This window comes from Staurois parvus, unplaced genomic scaffold (genome assembly GCF_062004578.1).
Source record: "Staurois parvus isolate SC_StPar_1 unplaced genomic scaffold, SC_StPar_1.0 ptg000818l, whole genome shotgun sequence".
Taxonomy (NCBI): domain Eukaryota; kingdom Metazoa; phylum Chordata; class Amphibia; order Anura; family Ranidae; genus Staurois; species Staurois parvus.
Window position 1 is genome coordinate 6,079,434 of NW_028318614.1, and position 24,688 is coordinate 6,104,121.

General features: G+C 41.6%; 1 protein-coding gene across 1 annotated transcript in view; it reads right to left on the bottom strand.

Annotated features, from left to right (window-relative positions):
• IGHMBP2 (immunoglobulin mu DNA binding protein 2) overlaps positions 1-24,688 on the bottom strand; it is an 86,030-nt gene that overhangs the window by 30,838 nt on the left and 30,504 nt on the right. The window contains exons 8-12 of the mRNA XM_089654975.1: positions 17,191-17,365; positions 15,360-15,542; positions 12,823-12,941; positions 5,619-5,713; positions 3,416-3,539 (exon numbers count right to left, since the gene is read on the bottom strand). Coding sequence (XP_089511101.1) covers positions 3,416-3,539; positions 5,619-5,713; positions 12,823-12,941; positions 15,360-15,542; positions 17,191-17,365 — 696 coding nt within the window. The remainder of the gene's footprint in view (positions 1-3,415; positions 3,540-5,618; positions 5,714-12,822; positions 12,942-15,359; positions 15,543-17,190; positions 17,366-24,688) is intronic.

The following is a 24,688-nucleotide window of genomic DNA, read 5'->3' on the forward strand; positions in this document are numbered from 1 at the left end:
TATGAGAAACATCCCCATATCATGATGCTTGCACCACCATGCTTCACTGTCTTCACAGTGTACTGTGGCTTGAATTCAGTGTTTGGGGGTCATCTGACAAACTGTCTCCGGCCACTAGACCCAAAAAGAACAATCTTACTTTTATCAGTCCACAAAATGTTGCGCCATTTCTCTTTAGGCCAGTCAATGTGCTCTTTGGCAAATTGTAACCTCTTCAGCACGTCTTTTTTTCAACAGTGGGACTTTGCGGGGGCTTCTTGCAGATAGCTTGGCTTCACATAGGCGTCTTCTAATTGTAACAGTACTCACAGGTAACTTTACACCTTCTTTGATCTTCCTGGAGCTGATTGTTGGCTGAGTCCTTGCCATTTTGGCTATTCTTCTATCCATTCGAATGGTAGTTTTTCGCTTTCTTCCACGTCTTTCAGGTTTTGGTTGCCATTTTAAAGCATTTGCGATCATTTTAGCTGATCAGCCTATCATTTTCTGCACTTCTTTATAGGTTTTCCCCTCTCCAATCAACTTTTTAATCAAGGTACGCTGGTCTTCTGAACAATGTCTGGAACGACCCATTTTCCTCAGAATTTCAGAGAGAAATGCACTGTAACCAGCATGTACAATATTTGCTGCCTTCCTTCCTTAAATAAGGGCAATAATTGCCACCTGTTTTTCAAAGAATGAATTACCTCACTAATAGAACTCCACACTGCTATTATTTTGAACATGCCCCTTTCAATTAGTGATTCAATTACACAGAATCAGCAGCATGCATGTCATGACTGTTGGGTCTGTTGGATTTCTATTACTCTACTACACCTGCTAGTAAATTATTTGCCATGTAGAAATATCATTTCTACTGAAAACAGTGATTGATCGGGTTAGTGATGTCTGACTGCTATTATTTTGAACACAACTGTATATAGAGGCCAGAAACTTCACTGGAAGAAAGGAGGCAATGAATCCCCTGGAATTCTCCATGCAAAAATTTTGAATCCCTGGGAACTAGTTGAGAACTGTAATGCAAAAGCCCTCCTGAACATCATCTTTCTGGATGAAAAATGCCAAAACACTTAAAACCTGCCATGCTGGAGCCATTTCTAAACAATAGAAAATAGCCAAAAACAAACCCCCAAAGTACAAAATATAAAGAAGGGCGCACTGGGTGAAAGTTTACAGAGCTTCTTCTCCCTGCACTTACCCATCAGATGCTGAAACATGGGGGTTTAACCCCTTTATAGCTTAGCCATTCTGGATGAGTATACCCCAGCAAGGGTCTTCAGAGTATAGCCTCTGCTCCAGGCAGACTGTGAACTCCGGACCTCTACATAACCCTGAGGTTAACTTTACACAATCTACTGCATGCCAAGGGCAGAAGTATCCAGTGCAAAAGCAACATCACAGGCCACCCCCCACATTATCAGTGGGGTAGGATCAAGGTAAGTCTTTCCAAGGTGCAGACGAGGAGTCAACTGATCCAGAAGCTGCCTAAATGGCTACAGTGCAACCAAAATTTGACAGATTGGAAACGGAGAAGGTAAGCTTCTCTCAGCATAAAGGGGTCCGTCCCCTAAGATTTGCAAAAAACTGAGGCTAGCTGGGAGTGGGAGGGGTTATATAGGAAGATTTCCCAGCTTTTTTTTTTCAGTGTCCAATCACCTGAAGGCAGCAGCTTAAAACCCAGTTGTACAGATGAAAAACAGCCTGTACCCTGTACTGCATGGTCAGGAAAGAGGCTTTTTTATGGTTTAATCCCTTTATGATTGTAGTACCTAAAATGATTGGAAAGGTTCTTTTTTTTTCTTAAAATAATAAACATGTTCGTGCAATAGTTTTGCACAAAGTGGCCCTAAACGTCTGGTGATCATGGAAGGTTTTTTACCTTAATGAAGAGAATGCACGAAGGTTGAAAAACCTTTAGCCAATTTAACATAAAAGTGTTCTGCTTAAACTAAGGTGAGAATTCTGTCTCAGGTGGCGCCCTCTAAAAGCAGCATGGAACAAAGCTGGCACCTTGCTTCATGGCCTCAATTTCCCTCGAGTCGTGAAATGCCACCACTGCACTGTTGAAAAAAAAAATTCCCAGCTATAAAAGCCTACTTTTACTAAAGCAGTTTTGTATCTTTGGACAACATTTTATAGGAATGGGAAGTAAAGTGAAAACCAAAAACCAATTACATTAGAAAAGTATCTTGTATTCTAAGGGTGGCAGTTTGAATCTTTGTTGTGTGCACTGCTCAGCAGTCTGGGAACTGTCCACCATACATATTTACAGAACATAGAAAATAAGTGTGACATGCAGAAGGGAAATGGCTCATTTTCAGTGATACAGTGGCTGCTCTAATGGATGTAAGCTACTCTTGTACTCACTCCAACAGCCCCCACAAAATAATGGAAGGAGTTAACTTGTGGTAATTAAAAGGCTTTTAAACTAGGTTCACCATACTTTGCATATTATTTGTTGTTTACGGAGCATTGTTAGTACCTAAAGTGGTTGTAAAGGCTCAAGGTTTTGTACCTTCATGCATTCCGTGCATGAAGGTAAAAAAACCTTCTGTGTGCAGCAGCCCCCCCCCCCCCCCCAATATTTACTGGAGCCATGATCCAGCGATGTGCACAAGAGCCACAGCTCCCCGGGGACTCTACTTTCTCACTGGCTGAGACAGCAGTGGGAGCCAGTAAGCCAATGAGGAGAGAGAGGAGGTGGGGCCGAGCCGCAGCTCTGTGTGTGAATGGACATGCAGAGCAGTAGCTCAGGAGTGAGCCTGCTTGGGTACCCCCATAGCAAGCTGCTTGCTCTGGGGGCACTAGGCAAAAGGGTGGGCCCAGGAGCACCGTCGGGGACCGGAGAAGAGAAGAGGAGGATCAGGGCTGTTGTGCAAAACCACTGAACAGAGCAGGTACGTATAACATGTTTGTTATTTTTTAAAAAACCCTTTAATATCACTTTAAGGTGCTTTGTAGAGCCTTGATAGCCCCTTTTCAAATGACAGGAAATGCTATAGGAGTTTAGTAAGCAATTAAACAAACGAACGTTCTGTGAATACTGAACTTACGATTGTCATCCTAACCAGTTGTGGACTGTGGGCATGCTATACACACTCAAAAATATTTAATCAAAGTACACAGGACATTGGTCCCTTTTGCTGCATCCCCTTGCATTTTCCGGCAATTTTTGTTGCTGTGTAAAATCAGCAGCTGCTGTTAAACAAACACTTTCTAAAACAGACTAACACATAATATATGTATTACTTTGCTATCTTAAGCAATGACAAAGTTATTGTTGAATACATTGGCCCATAGCAGAGATGTAAAAATGCTCTGGTCCATAGGGGTATGCAGGTGTGAGAGCTGAAGTGCTTAAAAGCCTAACTGAGACTGCCGATTGATGTGGACTGTTCATGTACACTTCACTGACCTTTAGAATTGGATCTCACAAAGGACAAAATAACAGCTTCCTTCTCTCTTCCTTGAAAACCATCCACAGACTTAATTTCAAGATCAGGATATCTGTGCTGTAGACACTGGCGTAGCAAATCCACCTGAGCAATGAAAGGAGGCGAAAGATAATATATTCCTACATATGGCAGCAAGGCAAACCTTGTGATTAGCATTGCACCCACATATGGCAACATGGTAGCCTAGTCGCTAGCACAATGCTTGTGCAGAACTTGGGTGCGAAGTTTACTACAGCCACAATAAACATGGACACAAAGGGGGTTATTTACTAAAACTGGAGTGTGCAAAATCTGGTGAATTTCTGCATAGAAAGCAGTCATTTGATTGCCAAAGCTTAATTGAAAAAGCTTAAGTTAGAAGCTGATTGACTACAATGAACAGCTGCACCAGGTTCTGAGTGTTCCAGTTTTAGTAAATCTACCCCAAAATGTTCTTCCTCTTGGCTAAATGTTCAATCCCATTGTGTGTAAATAGAGAGGGAATATAATACTTCATTTTTTTTACTTTAAAAAAAATCAGTGTCACTTGTGTGCTTTTATTTTTCCTGCGACAGTGCACAGCGAGTTCCTTTTATTCTATATCATTTAACTCATTTTTTATTTCTCTCACTATTAAAAATTATATTGATTTTACAGAACAACCACCATGTAATGAATAACCATGTGGCTGTGATTTTTTTATATAGTTAAACAGCTTATTTATATCTTCTTTACAGTTTTATTTAAATAAAGAATAAAAAATGCACAGAAGAAAAAATTAAGGCACTTATGAAAAGTGTCAAGTAGTCAGATATGGCAGGTGAAACGACTTGTGTTCTTACTACTCCACCCGAATATTTTTTAGTTCTGGATGGTGTTAATAGTGGTTGCATCTCTCATCAGCTCTTTACAGTTTCCTGCAGTCCTAGCATGGACTATGCCCTAGAATGATGTAAAGAATACTGCTTGTCTGAAATACACATTTCCTGTTTTCCCTATGCCTAGCGGATAGCGCCATATATTCCTTGAGAGAATGCACCAGACGACGAGGAGCACAGAAATGCTGCAGGCTTGCCTCACTATGTCAGTACCACCCTCCCCTTAATGCCTTTTCCTCAGGAATATACAGTACAGACAACTAATTCAGTTTGGCAGGTGATGGGGAACGCTCAGTTTAGCCCAGCAGCAGCTGTCACAGGCACACCAGGAGTTGAAAGATGCCAAGGTCAAGAGCTTCACAGACCTGGAGTGGTATCAGTTCCTGACAGAATCAAATTTTTACAGGGCCCCTCCTTGAAAAATGTACATTTGTGAGAAAATAAAATAGAAAGGAAACCTTTTAATAAAAGAAACATGGAGGCTCCAACACATCAATCTGAAAATACTAGACGATTAGCTCTCATGCTAATCTTTTGGCTTCACATTTTGAGTCGCTGACACGGAACAAGCATGCAGATAAGGAGGCTTTCTCTGACCTTCTGAATCTACATACTTATTTAAGTCAGAGGACCAGCAGAACTGTCAGGCACTATGTATTTTAAAAGCCTTGTATTTACAGTTTTGTGCGTTATTAATTTAGAGTATACAAAAAATGAGAGCAGTTACATTTCCCTCTTACTAGCCCAGCAAATAATAATAAGCTGTGACTACCTGAATACAAAGGAGCTGTTGAACAGTAACTGCATCTGACAGGATGCAGTCACTGTTTGGCCAATAATTAGCCACCCGCTTCAGATGATTTTTTTGGTCAACTTGTCAAGTCTGGTGGTGCTTACAGGATCCCACATAGCTTACATTTTGGTTGATTCACCAGGAATCAGCTGACATTCAAGCTTTATGGCAAATATAATCTATCATCTGTGTACACTCTGCATTAATATCAATATAGGTTATTACACCCCCCCACCATTGCATCATCATAGCTGACAAAGTACAGAAGGATATCTACTATTGATACATAACAGTAGAGCTTATTTTATTTCAATAGTTCCTTTATTAAAGGGGACTTTAATTCTGGAAGCTGTGCCCAAAATAGGCAGACAGAGGGCAAAGGACTAGTTAGCAGTATTGTCTGTGGAAATGAGAACGCAGTGTTCTCATTTCTATAACTGCACTGAAACTATTGTGGATAGTTCAGATGCAAAATGATGCTTCGAAGAGTTATGCCAAAATAAGTGTTCTCACCTGCAGGTTGTAGGGCGTTATAACAGCAATATTCCGAGACTTCAAACCAGCACTAGTCAGTGTCTGAATGTGTGACTCCACCAGTCGCACCTCACCTGGCAAGAGAAAAAGCAAGCCCATGGATCCTAGTATGCAATTCAAGCAGATCTAAATCCAACCACTAAAATCTCATATCTTTTATCAATGTAATTACAGAAGTTGCTTTTAATCATTTTAAATCTGCAGCCTACATTAACCACTTGCCCTCCAGAGGATTTACCGCCAATTCCTGACCAGGCCATTTTTTGCAATACAGCGCTGCATTATGCAACACTCTACATAAATTATATTTATGTACGTTTTTTCCCACAAATAGAGCTTTCTTTTGGTGGTAGTTGATCATCTCTGCGTTTATTTTTTGCGCTATAAACAAAAAAGGCCGTCAAATTAAAAAAAAAAAAAAAAAAAACGAAACAATATTTGTGACTTTTTCCTATAAACATATCCAATAAAAAAAAAATTTCTTCATAAATTTAGGTCAAAATGTATTCTGCTAAAACAAAATCCCAATAAGTGTAAATAAATTGGTTTACATTAAAGTTACAGTGTCTACAAATGGCGGTATACATACTAGAATTATTATTTTATTTTTTTATACTAGTAATGGCGGCGATCAGTGACTTATAGCGGGACTGCGGCGGGCATTCTGACATTGGGTGGGAACTGACTGTCACCGACATCTCCAGTGACCTTAATACAGTGATCAGCACTAAGAAAAAGCCCTGACACTGTACTAATGACACTGGGCAGGAAGGGGTTAACACCTGGGGTGATCAAAGGGTTAACTGTGTGTTGTGCTTACACTGTGTGCTGTTTTACTAGGGAGGCATGCTGCTTTCTCTCTCCCTGCTGCTCTGCTGTGCAGAGAGAGAGAAAGCAGCATGTCCATGCTGACAGGAGAGAGATCTGTATTGTTTACACACAGATCTCTCTCCTCTCAGCTTTAGCGGCGATCAGCCAAGTGTCAGCCAAGAATTGCCGCCCGGGACCCGCTGACTGACATCCGCTGCAACCAATGGCAATGTGGGTAGGGCAGTGTGCGCCCCCTACCTGGAAATACAAAATCACATATATTTACGTGATTTTGCGCAGAGTTGCCGCCCTGTAGACGTATATCTGCTATAGGGCGGCAGTTAAGCGGTTAAAATAATGTCTGGTGATGCTGCCATAATGGTCTTTGTTCAGGTACTTCTTGTTCTGAGTGACAGCTGTCTCTAAATTGTGTGTTGTCACTTTCTCACATGCATTCCTGATGGAGATAACAAGTAGCCATGCTTGGCACACATTGAGCAGGTATGGTCCACCATTGTCATAATCTGTAAACTAACCAGAGCAACAAAATGCAGCTGATGTTGCAGTTTAACAAGGATGTAGGAGATCAGCAGAGCCAAGATGCAAGAGGATGAAACAAGTATGTTATTTAAAAAAAAAAAATGTTTGGTCTTGAATTCTGGGAAAAAATTATTTTTGTATATTTGTGATGTACCAATAAATCTAATGAGGTGTGTCCAAAATGTGTATGATTGCAGCTTTACTTCAGTTGCTGCATTTCTGGAGCAGAGACTTACAATTCTGGTTTTCATACAGCACACACCATGAAGGCTATGTGATTCACTCACACTCCACCTCCTCAATTCATAAAAATGTTTTGCATTCTTTTCATTGAATACAGTTCTATGATGGGGGAGGGGAGATTGTAACATTCATCTGACTCTCCCCTCTCCAATCACATAGCACCATTCAGTGAAATGAATACAAAGCTGTTTTAAGAATGGAGGAGGTGTGCGAGTAACACAAATAGCCTTCACTGTATGTACTGTATGAGAGCTGAAATTGCAAGGTTCAGCACTTCCTGTACTGTTTGGGCTGAATGAAACTAACCGTTTTAAGTAAGCCATCCACAGATGGAAGACACCTCATTAGAGATTTATAGGTACATGGCAAATATCCAAAAATCATTTTTACCAGAGTTCAGCTTTAGTGATACACAGCACTTTAGCAAACAAAATGATAACTTTGGGTTGAGATCTAATTTAAAGAATACGTAAAACCAACATTTACTATTCCTGATATGTTCTTGCTGTATCACATACATGTATGACAAAGTATCGTGTTCTCTTTGTATTGTTTCCCTCTGCTTTCCTATTAAAAACTGACCACACTAGGCAAGTGAGCACAGTGTGGTCAGTTCTCTAGCTGTGCTGGGTGCTCAGCCTGCTCTCCTCCATTGAGCAGACTTCTGCTGACACAGCCCCCCTGCACAGTCATTCACTAAGAATACCAGCGTCCTGCTGTTTCTCCTCCTCCACCTCTATAAGCCCTGTATGCAGCTGAGAACAGAGGGTATGTGATCACTTATAAAATAGGGAAAAAAGGTATTTATAATTTTTTATATACAGTTGTGTTCAAAATAATAGCAGTCAAACATCACTAACCTGATCAATCACTGTTTTTGGTAGAAATGATATTTCTAAATGGCAAATAATTTACTAGCAGGTGTAGTAGAGTAATAGAAATCCAACAGACCCAACAGTCATGACATGCATGCTGCTGATTCTGTGTAATTGAATCACTAATTGAAAGGGGCATGTTCAAAATAGCAGTGTGGAGTTCTATTAGTGAGGTCATTCATTCTTTGAAAAACAGGTGGCAATTTATGCCCTTATTTAAGGAAGGAAGGCAGCAAATGTTGTACATGCTGGTTACAGTGCATTTCTCTCTGAAATTCTGAGGAAAATGGGTTGTTCCAGACATTGTTCAGAAGAACAGCGTACCTTGATTAAAAAGTTGATTGGAGAGGGGAAAACATATAAAGAAGTGCAGAAAATTATAGGATGCTCAGCTAAAATGATCGCAAATGCTTTAAAATGGCAACCAAAACCTGAAAGACGTGGAAGAAAGCGAAAAACTACCATTTGAATGGATTGAAGAATAGCCAAAATGGCAAGCACTCAGCCAACAATCAGCTCCAGAAAGATCAAAGAAGGTGTAAAGTTCCCTGTGAGTACTGTTACAATTAGAAGACGCCTATGTGAAGCCAAGCTATCTGCAAGAAGCCCCCGCAAAGTCCCACTGTTGAAAAAAAGACGTGCTGAAGAGGTTACAATTTGCCAAAGAGCACATTGACTGGCCTAAAGAGAAATGGCGCAACATTTTGTGGACTGATGAAAGTAAGATTGTTTTTTTTGGGTCTAGTGGCCGGAGACAGTTTGTCAGACGACCCCCAAACACTGAATTCAAGCCACAATACACTGTGAAGACAGTGAAGCATGGTGGTGCAAGCATCATGATATGGGGATGTTTCTCATACTACGGTGTTGGGCCTATTTATCGCATACCAGGGATCATGGATCAGTTTGAATACGTCAGAATACTTGAAGAGGTCATGCTGCCTTATGCTGAAGAGGAAATGCCCTTGAAATGGGTGTTCCAACAAGACAATGACCCCAAATACACCAGTAAACGTGCAACATCTTGGTTCCAGACCAACCAGATTGATGTTATGGAGTGGCCAGCCCAATCCCCGGATCTTAATCCAATAGAAAACTTATGGGGTGACATCAAAAATGCAGTTTCTGAGGCAAAACCAAGAAATAGAGAAGAACTGTGGAATGTAGTCCAATCATCCTGGGCTGGAATACCTGTTCACAGGTGCCAGAAGTTGGTTGACTCCATGCAACACAGATGTACAGCAGTTCTCAGAAACAGTGCTTATACAACTAAATATTCATTAAGTCATTCAAAGGAAAGCAAAATCTTCAAACATTTTTCAGTTTATATAGTGAATGTTTGAGAATGTAAAGAAGAATACAAACACTGCTATTTTTTTGAACAGTCTAATATTCACTTTTCTTCAATTTTTTTTAGAGGAACAACACAAATTTGATATATTTTTCTTCATGTTTTGATTTGGAATAGAATGTGTAGTGTTCCCAATGCAATTGTGTGTATGGAAATAAAAGCTATTAGAAGGATTTTGAGCTTTATTCACTTTTTTCAACACACTGCTATTATTTTGAACACAACTGTATATACAGTTAGGTCCATATATATTTGGACACAACAAGCTATAGTTATATAATGGATATGGGCTGAAAGTGCACACGCTCAGGTTTATTCTGAGGGTATGTACAGACAAATTGGAGGAACAGTTTAGGAATTACAGCTCTTAAGAGTAGTCACCCCCCCATTTCAAGGGACCAAAAGCAACTGGACAATAGAATCAAAAGCTGTTTCATGACCAGGTGTGGGCTACTTCTTTGTTATTTCTTCATCAGTTAAGCAGGTAAAAGGTCTGGAGTTGATTCTAAGTGTGGTATTTGCATTTGGAATTTACTGCTGTGAACCTACATTATGTGTTCAAAGGAGCTGTCCATGCAAGTGAGAGGCCATTGTAAGGCTTCAAAAATGAAACAAATCCATCAGAGAGATAGCAGCAACATTAGGAGTGGCCAAATCAATAGTTTGGTACATTCCGAGGAAAGAAGAATGCACTGGTGAGTTCAGCAACATAAAAAGGCATGGATGTCCACAGAAGACAACAGTGGTGGCTGATGGCAGGATCCTCTCTATGGTAAAGAAAAACCCATTCCCAACACCCAGACAAGTGAATGACACTCTCCAGGAGGTGGGCGTATTATTGTCAAAGTCTACAATCAAGAGAAGACGTCACAAGAGCGAATACAGAGGGTTCACCACGAGGTGCAAACCATTCATAAGCCTGAAGAGTAGAAAAGCCAGATTAGATTTTGCCAAAAAACATCTAAAAAAGTGAGACCAATTCTGGAAAAGCATTCTTTGGACGGATGAAACTAAGATTAATCTACCAGAATGACGAGAAGAAAAAAAAAAAAGTGTGGAGAAGGCTTGGAACAGCTCATGATCCAAAGCACACAACGTCATCTGTAAAACACGGTGGAGGCAGTGTGATAGCATGGGCATGCATGGCTTCCAGTGGCACTAGGTCATTGGTGTTTATTGATGATGTGACAGAAGACAAGCAGCCGGATGAATTCTGCAGTGGTTACAGATATACTGTCAGCCCAGATTCAGCCAAATGCAGCAAAGTTGATTGGATGGCGCTTCACAGTACAGATGGACAATGATCCAAAACATAATGCAAAAGCAACCCAGGAGCTTTTGAAGGAAAAGAAGTGGAATATTCTGCAATGGCCGAGTCAATCACTTGATCTCAACCCAATTGAGCATGCATTTCACTTGCTGAAGGCAAAACTAAAGGCAGAAATACCCACAAAGAACTACTGAAGACAGCTGCAGTTAGAGCCTGGCAAAGCATCAGAAAGGAGGAAACCCAGTCTTTGGTAATGTCCATGGGTTCCGGACTTCAGGCAGTCATTTCCAGTAAAGGATTCTCAACAAAATATTAACAATGAACATTTTAATAATGACTATATTCATTTGTCCAATTACATTTGAGCCCGTGAAAATGGAGGGACTGTGTATAAAAATGGTTGCAGTTCTTAAAATTTGTACTTGATATTTTTGTTCCAGCCCTTGAATTAAAGATGAAAGTCTGCACTTCAAATTAATTTGGATTGTTTCGATTTAATTTATTCTGGTGGCATACAGAGCCAAAAGTATGAAAATTGTGCCTGTGTCCAAATATACATGGACGTGCGTGTGTGTGTGTGTGTGATGTGCACGAAGGGGCATGTTGTAGATATAAAAACAAACTGTGAAGGTTTGACTAAAGTCCAATAATTGCTTTGCTCTTTGTGTAGGCCAGTGGTGGGCAACCTTTTATTTCAACTGAGCCAAATCTCGCCAAAACCACGACTGAAATTTATTTTGAGAGCCACATTTTTAAAACTGAAAATACATCCCCCATATAGTAATTCATCCCCCATAGTAATTCATCCCCCATATAGTAATTCATCCCCCCTATAGTAATTCATCCCCCATAGTAATTCATCCCCCATATAGTAATTCATCCCTCATAGTAATTCATCCCCCATATAGTAATTCATCCCCATATAGTAATTCATCCCCATATAGTAATTCATCCCCCATAGTAATTCATCCCCCATAGTAATTCATCCCCTATAGTAATTCATCCCCCATAGTAATGCATCCCCCATATAGTAATGCATCCCCCATATAGTAATTCATCCCCCATAGTAATTCATCCCCCATAGCAATTCATCCCCCATATAGTAATTCATCCCCCATATAGTAATTCATCCCCCATAGTAATTCATCCCCCATATAGTAATTCATCCCCCATAGTGTAATTCATCCCCCATAGTAATTCATCCCCCATATAGTAATTCATCCCCCCTATAGTAATTCATCCCCCATATTAAGTCCCCAAGTCCCCCCTGTGTCATTATCACTTACCATTGCTCCGCGCGTTCCTCTCGCCGTGTTCCCGCGCCGTTCCGGTGTAGCATGAAAATCTGTCTCCTATGAGGATCTGTCCCCCTCGACGTATCTGCGCATGTGCCAGTTTCAGGCATTAGCAGCCGATCGGCGATCTCCGGCACATGCGCAGATACGTCGAGGGGGACAGATCCTCATAGGAGACAGATTTTCATGCTACACCGGTCTTCAGGGCGGACTGTGAGAGGAGCCTAGCGGGAGCCTAGCTCCGCAGGCCGGATTAAAAGGTCCGCCGGGCCGTAGTTTGCCCATTGCTGCCCTATTGCCTGTCAGCTGGTGGGCAGTGTGCTCCGGAAGCCGCAGCCAAGGTGAAAAAGAGCCGCATGCGGCTCCGGAGCCGCGGGTTGCCGACACCCGGTGTAGGCCATTTATGTACCTCATGAAGCATGACTTGAAAACTCCCAGGATGTGGCCTTGCTATTACTGTTCACCTTCACCATCACAAGAGCAAGCTCTCACAGGAGCTCAGATACTGCATCAGAGGAGAGAAAGCACATGTGATCAGGTTTGAATCTGAGAAAAAGCTCACTCCTGCGAAAGTGAAGGTGAACAGTAATAGCTAGGCCTCGCTTAGGAACTTCCTAGCAATGTCCTGGGAGTTTTCAGGTCAGGGTTCATGAGGTACGTAAACAGCCTACAACTATAACAAGAGCATTATTCTACTTTACTCAAAGCTGTGCAGTTTGTTTTTAATCTATAGACACCCATTAGCTGCATAGACAGTTTTTTGGTAAAGGTGAATTAACCCTTTAAGACACTGTATTACCTGGATTCCCTTTTGACTGCTCATCTTCAACATCCATCTCAAACAGCCCGCAGTGTGCCGTGTCTATAAGCAGTAACGGTATACTGGTCTCTTCAGTTAATGCCACCCCAGGCAAATCTCTAAGATGTTGAGCAAAAAAAGCATAGTAAATACCTATCATTTTTTCATGCAGAGTTCACACATTAGAATCTTCTAGGCCCAAATCACACTAGTGAACCTGTAGGTGACAGGACTACAAACAGAGCAGAGAGAATGTTCACCTTCTCCTACAGCATTGCTCCTTTGTTGGCCAAACTAACAAGTGTTTACTCCATTGCTACTCCCCCACTGGAGAGCGAGATTCTGTAACACGTTTGCCAATTAAGGGAAAGTTGCTGTGGTAGAAGTTCATTAGCCTGATTAGCAATTCTGTTACTGGTAATTTGCTGCCAGAGGTAGGATCTCCAGAGTGGCTAGTTATCATATGACCTATGACTATATTTCACAAGGTAACTAACAAAAGTGCTGCTTCTGTAAAAGCTGCTATAACATCACCATCTATAGCAGCCCTAACTTACACAGAATAATTGTATTTGTTTGCTTGCATGCACATACATAATATATATATATATTTCTACAATAAGGCCAAATGAGCACTGCTGTGTGTAAACTTACATTTGGGAGCTTTTGGCGTTTTTTTTTTTCCCAAAGCCTCTGAACTCAACTCAATAAAAGCCTATGTGTCCTCAAAGTGGTTGGAAAGGCTGAAGATTTTTTACCCTCATGCATTTAATGCACAAAGGTAAAAAACCTTCAGTCTGCTGCTCCTCTCTCACAGCCCCCTAACTCTTACCTGAGCCTGATCTCGATCCAGTGCTGTGCACAGGAGCAGAGGCACTCCCATAGTGAATCACAACCAGTTAGGCGGGAGCAGGGCTAAGTACACAGATATAGATCTACTTATAGACACACAGGGGTAGATTTACCAAAACTGGAGCACTCAGAATCTGGTGCAGCTGTGCATGGTAGCCAATCAGCTTCTAACTTCAGCTTGTTCAGTTAGGCTTTGGCAATAAAACCTGGAAACGGATTGGTTTCTATGCAGCGCTGCACCAGATTTTGCACTCTCTAGTTTTAGTAAATAACCCCACAGAGTGAGGCTTGGGAATGAGCACACATGTACCCCATAGCAAGGGACTTGGTATGGGAGCACTCAGCAGGGGAGAGGGGCCAGGAACACCGGTGAGGACCCAAGAAGAGGAGGAACAGGGCTGCTCTGTGCAAAACTATTGCACAGAGCAAGTAAGTCTAACAAGTTTTTTTGTTTTTTTGAGTTGAGTCTTTAATATCACTTTAACCTTATTGAACACTTTATCATTTAACCTAAACCCATCTCTCAACAAGTTACCCGCAGAGCGTGTCTTTAAAATGTTACTAAACCCCGGGACCCTGCATTCACTATATCTGGTCTTCCACAGTACACAGAACATGGAAATGCAATTATTTTAGTAAATATAAAACTGCTAAAAACCTTTTCTCATCAGCACTTAAGAGAAAAGTCTTGTGACTTCTATCAGTGTCCAGCCCACTACTAGCTAAAGCTTGTAGGAGGAGTTTTCTTTCTGCTCTAGGAGGATGGAAATCCCCTGACATCTGTCTGGACAGTGCTGATTGGCCTTGTGCTGATCACATGCACCCTCCCAAGAAAAAAATAAACCTCTCTAGCAATACACAGCAAACTGAACATGTGCATGTGACCATGGGTTCAGTCTCTATCAGGTGGTCATTTCAACAAGAGGAGGGGCAGAGAAGAAAGGATCAAAGAGCCTTTTTACACAATGCAGAGGATTAACCCCTTAGGTTCCACAGTGAATATAACAAGCATGCTTTACTGCATATACACACTGATTTTACTGTTGTGGGTTTAGTAAAACTTTAACACTTACAATCAGCTCTAAAACATAAAACCTTTAAATTGTACGTGATTTTTTTTTTTTAATTGAGCCTTTAATATCACTTAAACTTCATCCACACCTGCTATTTCACTGAAAATAGGTTTCATTTCCATCCTGCTCTTTCAATTTTTCTTATTACAGTAAAAAACGATTGTCAATTTGACCCTACCAACCACTGGAAAATCAAATGCGCGTTCCAAAATTTAAAAAAAAAAAAAATTTCCAACAAAATGTTACTGGTGTATGGCCAGCTTTACAATAAATTAGCGATCATGAAAAAATGAACAACCAAATTATTATTGTTAATAATAACAATAATAATAGAAATCTGCTCTTAATCTGAGTTTTGCCATATACAAAGAACATGTCAAAGTATTTACAGATTTATTAAAATAATTATTCTTGTATATGCTTTCCCCTTTGTAATGTACAGCGCTGAGCGAACCATTGGCGCTTTATAAATACTGTATAATAATAATAATAATAATATGCTCATGGAAAGGGTTTTCTGGGTTGAAAACATCGCTAATTCTTGGTTTGCACACACCTACCAGTAATACAACAATAACATACCTATCCAAGACTAAGTAGATCAGAACTTACTTGAGCAAATGGTGTACAACAGAAGAGTGTGCAGTCAGCTTGCCTCCATACAGTGCTTGTGAAGCCCACTGCATTATAGAGTCATTCATACGATACTGCACTGTCAGCATTTTCACCAGTCTATCCCCATACTTCTCTATTAGCCGCTCCATCAAGCTGAGGGAAAGGCCCTTTGATGCAGCCCTGAAGAAAAATACAACAGGAGTTAGCACATTATTAGAATGTGAAGTACACTACCCATAGACTGCAAGGACATTCTCAAAAAACAAAAACAAAAAAACAACATACTTCCTGCAACATAAACGTACAATGCAAAACCATGTATTTCACAATACTCAAATACAGAAGACTTCCAGCCAAAAATATTTACACACTGGTAGAACCGGGTGGGACTTGCCATGTGATTTACCATGCCATGTGAGTTGTAAATCGCATGGCAAGTCGCACACTATTATCCACAATTAAAGCGGTCATATCGGTATGATTCTGACTTGTTCGGAGCCGCATCAATTTCTAAGTTAGTGCATGCACTACTTCAGGTGCAACTTGCATAGACATCTGCCCAGATATCTTGCAACTCGCACCTCAAGTTGGAATGACATCCGACTTTGAAATAATGTGACTTCACTGGAAGTCGCACAATTTCAAATTTGGATCGGTGTGACCGGGATCTTAAAGTAGAGCACCAGCCATAACTTCTTCCTTGTTTTGAATAGTTTGGGGACAGGTAAAACACTAATCACTTTTAGTGCTGTGTTCCTGTTGGGAACTATATGGTGTAGGAAGGATGAGAGCAACATAACTCTTTGAATAATCCAGTAAATCTAATGCATTTCAGGGGCTCAACAATCCACCTTTATCAGGGCTGAGGACATACAAAATAACATACAGAACAACATATATTATATTGCAAACAGCAAAATAAAAATGCATGTAAATGTATGGTGACATGCACCATTACATACATAATAAATCATATTCTATCCAATCAATAGCAAAATAAATATGCAGGTAAAAACATACATTAGCATACTTTTATATGCATATATTTTTTGTCTATTAATTAGAAAGGGGTCATATATTACTTAGAGAGGCACTCCAGGCTCCCCCAAAAAGATTAAAAGTCATCAGCTACAAATACTGTAGCTGCTGACTTTTAATGTAAGGACAATTACCTGTCCAGGGATCCAGAGATGTCCTCACCCAGGCCTATTCATCAATCGGCTTCAGGTACAGGTGCCAGCATCTTCAGTAAGGGAAACTGGAAGTGAAATCTTATGACTTTGTGCATGGTCCTGCAGTCTTCTGGGAACTGTGAAGTGTCCCAGAAGGCTGAGGAGGAAGGGGGGAGAACTTCCTTCGCAGATCGCCGCGGCGCATCTGACTGGAAGTGAGAGTGGGAACCTCTCAAAACCAGGCACCAGCTCCCACCCCAAAAAAAAGTGCCAAATGTGGCAATGGAGGGGGAAGAAGCAAAACTGATTTCCCTTTACTTCTTATTCCAGGCACACAAGAGGTGGTGAGAAGAATTCCCCTCTTAGACAGTAGTCATTGTCAGAATCATGATCTTGTAACAACTGTAAAGTTTTATATTTAGATGCATTTTAATTATAGCAGAGAAAACAGAGGTAACTGGCCTGAAAGGTATCACAAGACTGGCTGAACACAATTACAAATCCACCGACTGGCAAAACAGATCACATATTTCAACTGTTTATGTTGCTTTTGTAAAACAATACAATAAGTAAGATGTATTGAAGACGAAATGAGAAGACAGAAATATTGATGATATTGAGACAAATGGAATTCACTGCAGTGCTTGCCTCCCTACTTGTGAGATATGATGGTGGGTGGTAGTTGTTTGTGATCTCCGGCCAAGATACACTTTCTTGCCTGCAGTAGAGCGATCCAGCAGCTGGCCTCTAACGCCTGAGTGCACTCATCAATCACCACCAGGTCAAAGTAATTATCAGGAAGCAGTTTCAACGGCCCATCCAGGGAAGCACCTGGCAAAGAAAGGGGTTTGGAAACAGATCAATGTGTATATAAGTCCGTAATTTCACAATGAACAATTATTGGTAATTAGGATGAAAATCCACTTTCCTAAATGAAACACTGAGTTTGCAGGACTTGATGCCAGAATTCTGAGATCCGACAATCTGTTTTGCAAGGATTAGGTGGGGGGTACCAAACACACAGCCAAGACAAGTCACCAATCTTGTGGAGAGGACATCAGTCATGTGTAAAGACTTTGGGAAAAATGACCCACAAAACCCAAACGTACAAGTAACCTTTACCTAAAAGAGACACTAAAACAATTTCTATATATGTGTAAAACTTAAAGTTATATTAACCCCTAAGCTACTTTAGATTCACAGATTGGGCACAGTGAAATCAACATTCCTCAGTAACCTATCTGTTAACATTCTTACCCCAGCACTTGCACTTTACAACTATCAATGCTACTGGCTCCTGCTTTCTCATTGCTGCTATCTTGAACTTCCGGTCTTCACAGGAAAGAGTTAACAGCGGACAGTGCAGTCTCCAGCCAGGCTGTTAGCTTAAAGAGAGAGAGTCTGTTTGCTTGGGGAAGGGGTAGGAGGGAGGGACGAGTAGGGGAGTGACTTTCCCTCCTAGGCTACAGATGTGTGCATTTCAATCGATGCACGCGGCGAGTGGAGACAAAGTGCTAGCCCCTGAATGCAAGGGTGGCTCCATAGGATGCTGCAAGAGAAAGAAGCTATCCTGAAACAGGAAATCTGGTACAGTGGTCATGGCAGCAGCTTGAAAAGGCACATAGGCAAGGAATAAAAGATAAAGGATCTGAATACTCAGTAAGGCTAAGTTCACACATGTGCGGGTGGTGCGGCAGCAGATCCGCACAGAGGAATGTGGACCCGCGGGCAGGTGCCATTAGATCTAATGGCACGCCGCCCGCACTGGAAAATGTAACCGTACTGGGAACCGAGGTTCCCGCGCGGGCTGCATTTTCAGAAGAAGTGCAGGGGCTTCTTCCCTGCGTGTCGTGGGGCATGGGAGTCCATTCAAATGAATGGGCTCTCATGTCCGCGCAAAACGTGGCCCGCACGGACGCATACATGTGAGGCAGGGGTAAGTGATTAAATCAGCTGGTGAACTCACTAAGGGATTAAATCAGCTGGGGAACTCACTAAGTGGTTAAATCAGCTAGTGAAAGTGCTTTAGAACTGAGGGTTTAATAATAGTTTTAAACAGTTGGCTTTGTACTTACATCTGCTGTTATCTGTTACCTTTTTTCGGTCACTATAAATGTAAAGGTTATATGTGAACATCAATGAAAGTGATGGGAAATTTGATAAAGAAAAACGCTTTTCATGATCACCTGTACATTTTATGCATGTATATATCCATTCAGTTGCATCCGACTTGCAGCAAATCTACGGCCCAGCTTTCTGTGCACTGTGTCTGATACGCTTTAAATTTTTTATGTTATAGGTGGACAGGTCTTTGCTCAATCCCCTCCCAAATTGCCCGGTTTGGAACTAGCTTGCAGAATGTGATAACACATGTAAATAGTAGCCAGTTTGCACTCACATATTACCAATTGCCCTCCAGAGGATGTACCCCCCTTCCTGACCTAGGGAAGGACGAGAAAGAACAGTGTGGATTTCAACCCCAGGTACACTGCACTGAGCTGCATAGACGATGTGAACTGTATGACCCATGGAGGTAAGTCTAGCAGGGAGTGAGGGGGTGGGAGGGTGTATGATGGTTTTTTCCCGAAAAGGTAAACTTAACTACTTGCCCTGCAGAGGATTTACCCCCTTTTCTGACCAGGCCATTTTTTGCATTACGGCGCTGCGTTACTTTAACTGACAATTGAGTGGTCATGCAACGCTGCACCCAAATGAATTTTACTTCCTTTTTTTCCCTACAGAGATTTCTTCTGTTGGTATTTGATTGCCTGTGTGTTATTTTTTTTTTTTTCTCTTATAACGCAAAAGACCGACAATTTTGAGAAAAAAAACACCCCAATATTTTTTACTTTTTGCTATTAAACATGTCCAGTAAAAATTAAAAAAAAAAAAAATCAAAATTTCATCATAAATTTAGGCCAAATTGTATTGCTACATGTCTTTGCTAAATAAAATCCCAATAAGTGTGAATTAATTGGTTTACTTGACAGTTATAGCATTTACATATGGTGGTATACATACTTGGATTTTTAGTTTTTTGTTAGTTTTTTTATTTTTACTAGTAATGGTGGCAATCAGCAACTTATAGCAGGACTGTGTATTGGTGACACTGGGGGGAACAGACTTGGTGTCGTTGACATCCCCAGTGACACCAATACAATGATTAGTGTTAATAAAAAGCACTGACATTGTACTAATAGCACTGGGCAGAAAGGGGTTAACATGTGGGGTGATCAAAGGGTTAACTGTGTGCAGTGTCTGTGCTTTCAACTGTAAGCACACTGCAGGAGCTGACAGAGGAGAAAACCATATTGTTTATATACAGTTCTCTCCCTCCATCGGTAATGCTCTGCGATTACTGGGTGCCGGTGAGTAATCACCGGCTTGGACCCAGAGATTGACAGCAGAGGCCACAAATGGTGGCGTGGGTGGGGCCCCCTACCCGGAAATGCAAACTCACACACACACGTGTGATTTTGCGCATCCCTACCACAGTATATCTACTATAGGTTGGCGGGAAAGCGGTTACAGTATAAATAAAGGCAAAACTTTTTTTTTTTTTGCTTTGGATAGAGGTGGAGAGGAATTAAAAAGCTTGTCAGTTTTTATTGCTGTATGTACCCCCGTTAAGGAGATTCACCCTCTCTTTTTGGTCTGCTTACCATTATCCTTGAAAGTGAAAGTAAAATCCCAAATTTTGGGTTGTCCTCAGAAGAGTAATCGGGGGGGGGGGGGGGTAATCTTCCAATGGGGACACCAGTTCCGGTGACCTGAGGGTCCCAAAGGTTTTCCCTTAATTTGCAGTGGTTTCCTCTCACTTCCTGTTGGGCTATGGGAGAGGAAGTGAAGGGAAATCTCTGCAGTGGGACAGGGGTTACAACTCTCCCTTTCTCTAGCCAAAATTAGAAAAAAAACCCCACTATAGATTCACCTATAGTTCTACTTTAAGTCCAAATTAGACAGGAGTTAATTAACCTACTAGCATGTCTTTGGAGTATGGGATATCACCAGAGTAAGCAGAGGGAACCCATGCAAGCTAGTGCCCTGGCCGAGATTTAGACCAAGGACCCCAGTGCTGCAAGGCATAACTTCTAGTCATTAAGCCACTGTGCTTCTAACCTTTACATTAGGACTTAGAAATTCAAATCTAAAGGAAAAATTGGGATCATTGGTTTGCCTGTGAAATCCTTTTCTTGGATTATAGTACAGGACACAGGGTTTCTTCATACTCATGGCTACTTGGGTTATGCTGCTGCCTTCAGACGCATGGACACTAGCCAAAAAAAGGCAGGTTTCCCCTTCCAGGCATGACCCCTCTCAGCTCATCAAGCCTCAGTTGTTCCAAACCTGTGAGAAAACCAGAGATCTATTCCCCCAGACCAGAAATTGCTACGGAGAGTTCAAAGGTAGCAGAGAGCTGTACCCCTGAAGAAAATATCAGACAAGGGCAGATATTCAGAGCTCATTTGACCCATAGGGGGTCTATTTCAGGATGAACTGTGTAGTGTTATCTTCCCACCACATAGAGGGATTTGAGAGCCCACTCCACATTCTTCACCCCTGCCTGTGCACCGGCCATGGGTTGTTGAGGAAAACAGGCCTATTATGTCAGGTACTTGAAGACAGGAAGGCCACTCAGGTGCAAGGAGTGTCTGCTAATAGCCAAGACACCTGGTATGGCAAGGGACCTCTGCACAAAAAGGTTCCCCAATTACTGCTGTAGATGAGAGCTGCTGCTACATTGCTAGCGCAGTGCCTACGCCACCGCTAAAGGTGTTAGATTTGCGTGTATCAAAACACGTGGAATACATATCTCCTAGCCCGGAAACCAAGGCACCTGTGCTAGCACAAGCTAATGACATCGGTTTTGTGAAGTCTGGTCCCGCGGCTGCCCCATTTAAACACCTCTATTACAGTATATCACTCTCTATCGGCAGAGCAGCACAGCCACCCAAATCTCAGCCCCAGCTCAGTATACAGCCAGGGACTCCAGTACACCAGGGGGATTGCACACCACAGGAATCCACCTAACACATACACTGCCCAACCCAGGCTCCATGACCTTAGAACCAAACTTTACCCATCACAGCAAGCATACCCAAAAGGGCCTTCAGGGACACAACTCCCCCAGAGAGGATCACATCCCTGGACCTCTAAAGCACCCTGCCAACATTACAGGACAACCCCGGTCTTCCATAACAGGGTCCGGGTACTCTTCCTCTTGGCCCTAAGGCAATAGACAACTAATCCAGACAAAGCCTTTCCCCAGCAAGGTTTTACAGAATAGGGTAGGAAGAAAACTGCAGACAAATATCACAGAATGGAATCCATCCATCCCCAAAAGATGCTGGCACGAAACAGGTTTGGTGAGCTGGGAAGGGTTATGCCTGGGTGGGGGGGGACCAGACTTTTTTTGGCCAGTGTCATTCACCTGAAGATGCCAGCATAACCCAGGCAGCCATGAATATGGAGAAGCCCTGTGTGTATTTGATGTATGATTAAGAAAATTCTTCTTGTTGCCTACTGCAGCCAGAAAGCTGCTCTCTTACACACTACCATAGTGCTGTAAAGAACTAAAGGGAGAACAAAGTTGTTTTTTAAGGACAATACAGACTATGAGAGGCAGTGCTGTCCCCCAAACACTTTGATAACTATGACCCATATATGTATTTTTAAAAAAAGTATTAAAGAGGTTTGCAGCTGTAATTGTACTTGAGAAAGGCTTATTGTGTCTAAGATATTGCTCTACTCCTGTGAGCTGTGTAATGCTTCAATAAATAGGATAACCTTGTAAAAACTTGCCGAGCCTTTAGTATAGGTTTCTTCAGTTAGTTTGCAGTGCCACCTGCAGGGGGATCCAACACTGGGACTTATTTGTTCTAATATAAGGCTGCTTTCACACTGATGTTTTCTATTGTTTTTTCATTAAAAAAAGAAAAACACATGACCATTAAATCCTAAGGCATTTTTCACACTAGTCAGTTGTGGGTCCTATTTTCACAGTCCTGCAAGCTGCATTTTTGATGCATGTTTGATGTGGTAAAAAAAACGAAAAAACAAAAAAATACGCACCTCCCCACTGAAATACATGGAAAATGTATCAAAAATGCAACTGCGGTTGCGTTTTTGGTGTGGTTTTTGAGTCACATATCTTTTTTCACAGGAGCTGTGTGAAAGTAGCCTTATGTTCTACAGAAATAACTATTACTAAAAGCAGGATGGTGACCTCACTGTTGCCTACAATGGAAGTGGGAATCACTCTGTATTAGAACTTTTCTAAGGAGATTGTTGTCCATGCCACTGGAAAAAAAAGCAACTTTAACTCCTGGTTCACACCAGATCCGACTTTGAAATCGTGCAACTTCACTTGAAGTCGCACAATTTCAAAGTCACATGTCACTGCAACTTCAGGTGTGACTTCGAAGATATCTGTGCGACTTCATGCGCAGATGTCTATGCAAGTTGCACCTGAAATCGCAAAAAGTAGTGCAGGAACTACTTTCAAAATCAGTGCGACTCTGATTTATTTATTTTATATTATGGGGAATGCAGCAGGAAATGCTGAAGCACACGTAGGTGGATGGAACAGCCCAAAAGTCCAAGTGGACAGAGACAGTCAGTAATTATGGCATGGAAATTTCACTGTTGGGAGTACCCATGAAACAAAAAGCTAGAAGTTGACTCTTTTTAGTGGACCTACAGTGGACATAAAAAGTCTACACACCCCTGTTAAAATGTCAGTTTTCTGTGATGTAAAAAATGGGACAAAGATAAATCATTTCAGAGCTTTTTCCATCTTTAATGTATTGTAGAAACTGTAGAACTCGAACAACAAACTGAAATCTTTTAAGTGGAGGGAAGCAAAAATAAAAAACTAAAATAAAATGGTTGCATAAGTGTGCACACCCTTAACCCCTTTGTGCCGGCACCTCCCGGCCCTTTAAGGGTTTCAGAAGCCGGAAAGTAGGGTTTAGAGTCATGTGACCGCCGTGATGTGCCGTCACATGATTGGGAAAGGTCCCGATCGAAAGAGGAGATCGGGACCTTTCCGTGAGTAATGGAAACGTGTGCTGGGAGTGCGCAGGGTATGCGCTCTCAGCACACGTTCTTTTTTAATAGAACGCAAATGTACGGCCGCTTGGCGTCTAGGTCCAGACGCCGGGTGGCCACACATTTGCGTTCGGCCAGCGTGAAGAGGTTAAACTAATATTTTGTTGAAGTCCCTTTTGATGTTATTACAGCATTCAGTCTTTTTAGGTATGAGTCTATCAGCATGACACAGCTTGACTTGTGAATAGGTAGGCGCTGCAATGATTATATAACACAAATGAAAAATAGAGTGAAATAACAATATCACCAAACAAATGGTAGTCCTGAACAAAATATGATGAATAGTGAACATAATATATTATGGTGACAGTCCCATAAAGGTGTAGTCCTGTAGACAAAAAATATTCTCTTTCACCACGTGCAGACAATAAGTGAATTTCTCACTCAGTAGAAAAAATTGACCCGGTTAGGTGGTCAAGTATCGCTTTGTTATTATAAGTAATAATGACCAGCAACAGGCTCTCTTGGATCAGACCTCCCAGTCTCCTAATAAGAGATATGGATCCAGGGGATCGAAAAGGACTGCCCCAAGTTGGGTGATCACAAGACTCTGGGTGCACAAATAGTGGATGGATTCACAATCCCAGGCTCTCCTCAAGATAAAGGTAATGCTCCAAGCAGCTCAAATAAACCAAATGAATTAAATTGCTCTAAGTGTAGTATTTACTGAAAATAGCAAAACAAGATAAGTATCAATGCACTCACATGTAGTGGTGCCCATAAACCGGCACAAGTCTATGCAGCCTGTGTTTGTATGTATACCAATAATGATGGCCGATGTGTGTTCCAAGCCTCGCTTTCGACAGACTGGATGTAACGTCACGGGAACCCGGAAGTGACGGGATCACGCTCTACGCACGTTTCGCCTGGCGACGTCCTCAGGAAGTGACGTACCGCCATTACCGGGCACAGTAAATTGGAGTAGAATCATGTTTTTGGAGCTGTCCAATCAACATGATTCAATACTTGACCACCTAACCAGGGTAAATTTTTTCTGGTGAGTGACAAATTCACTTGTCTGCACGTAGTGAAAGAGAATATTTT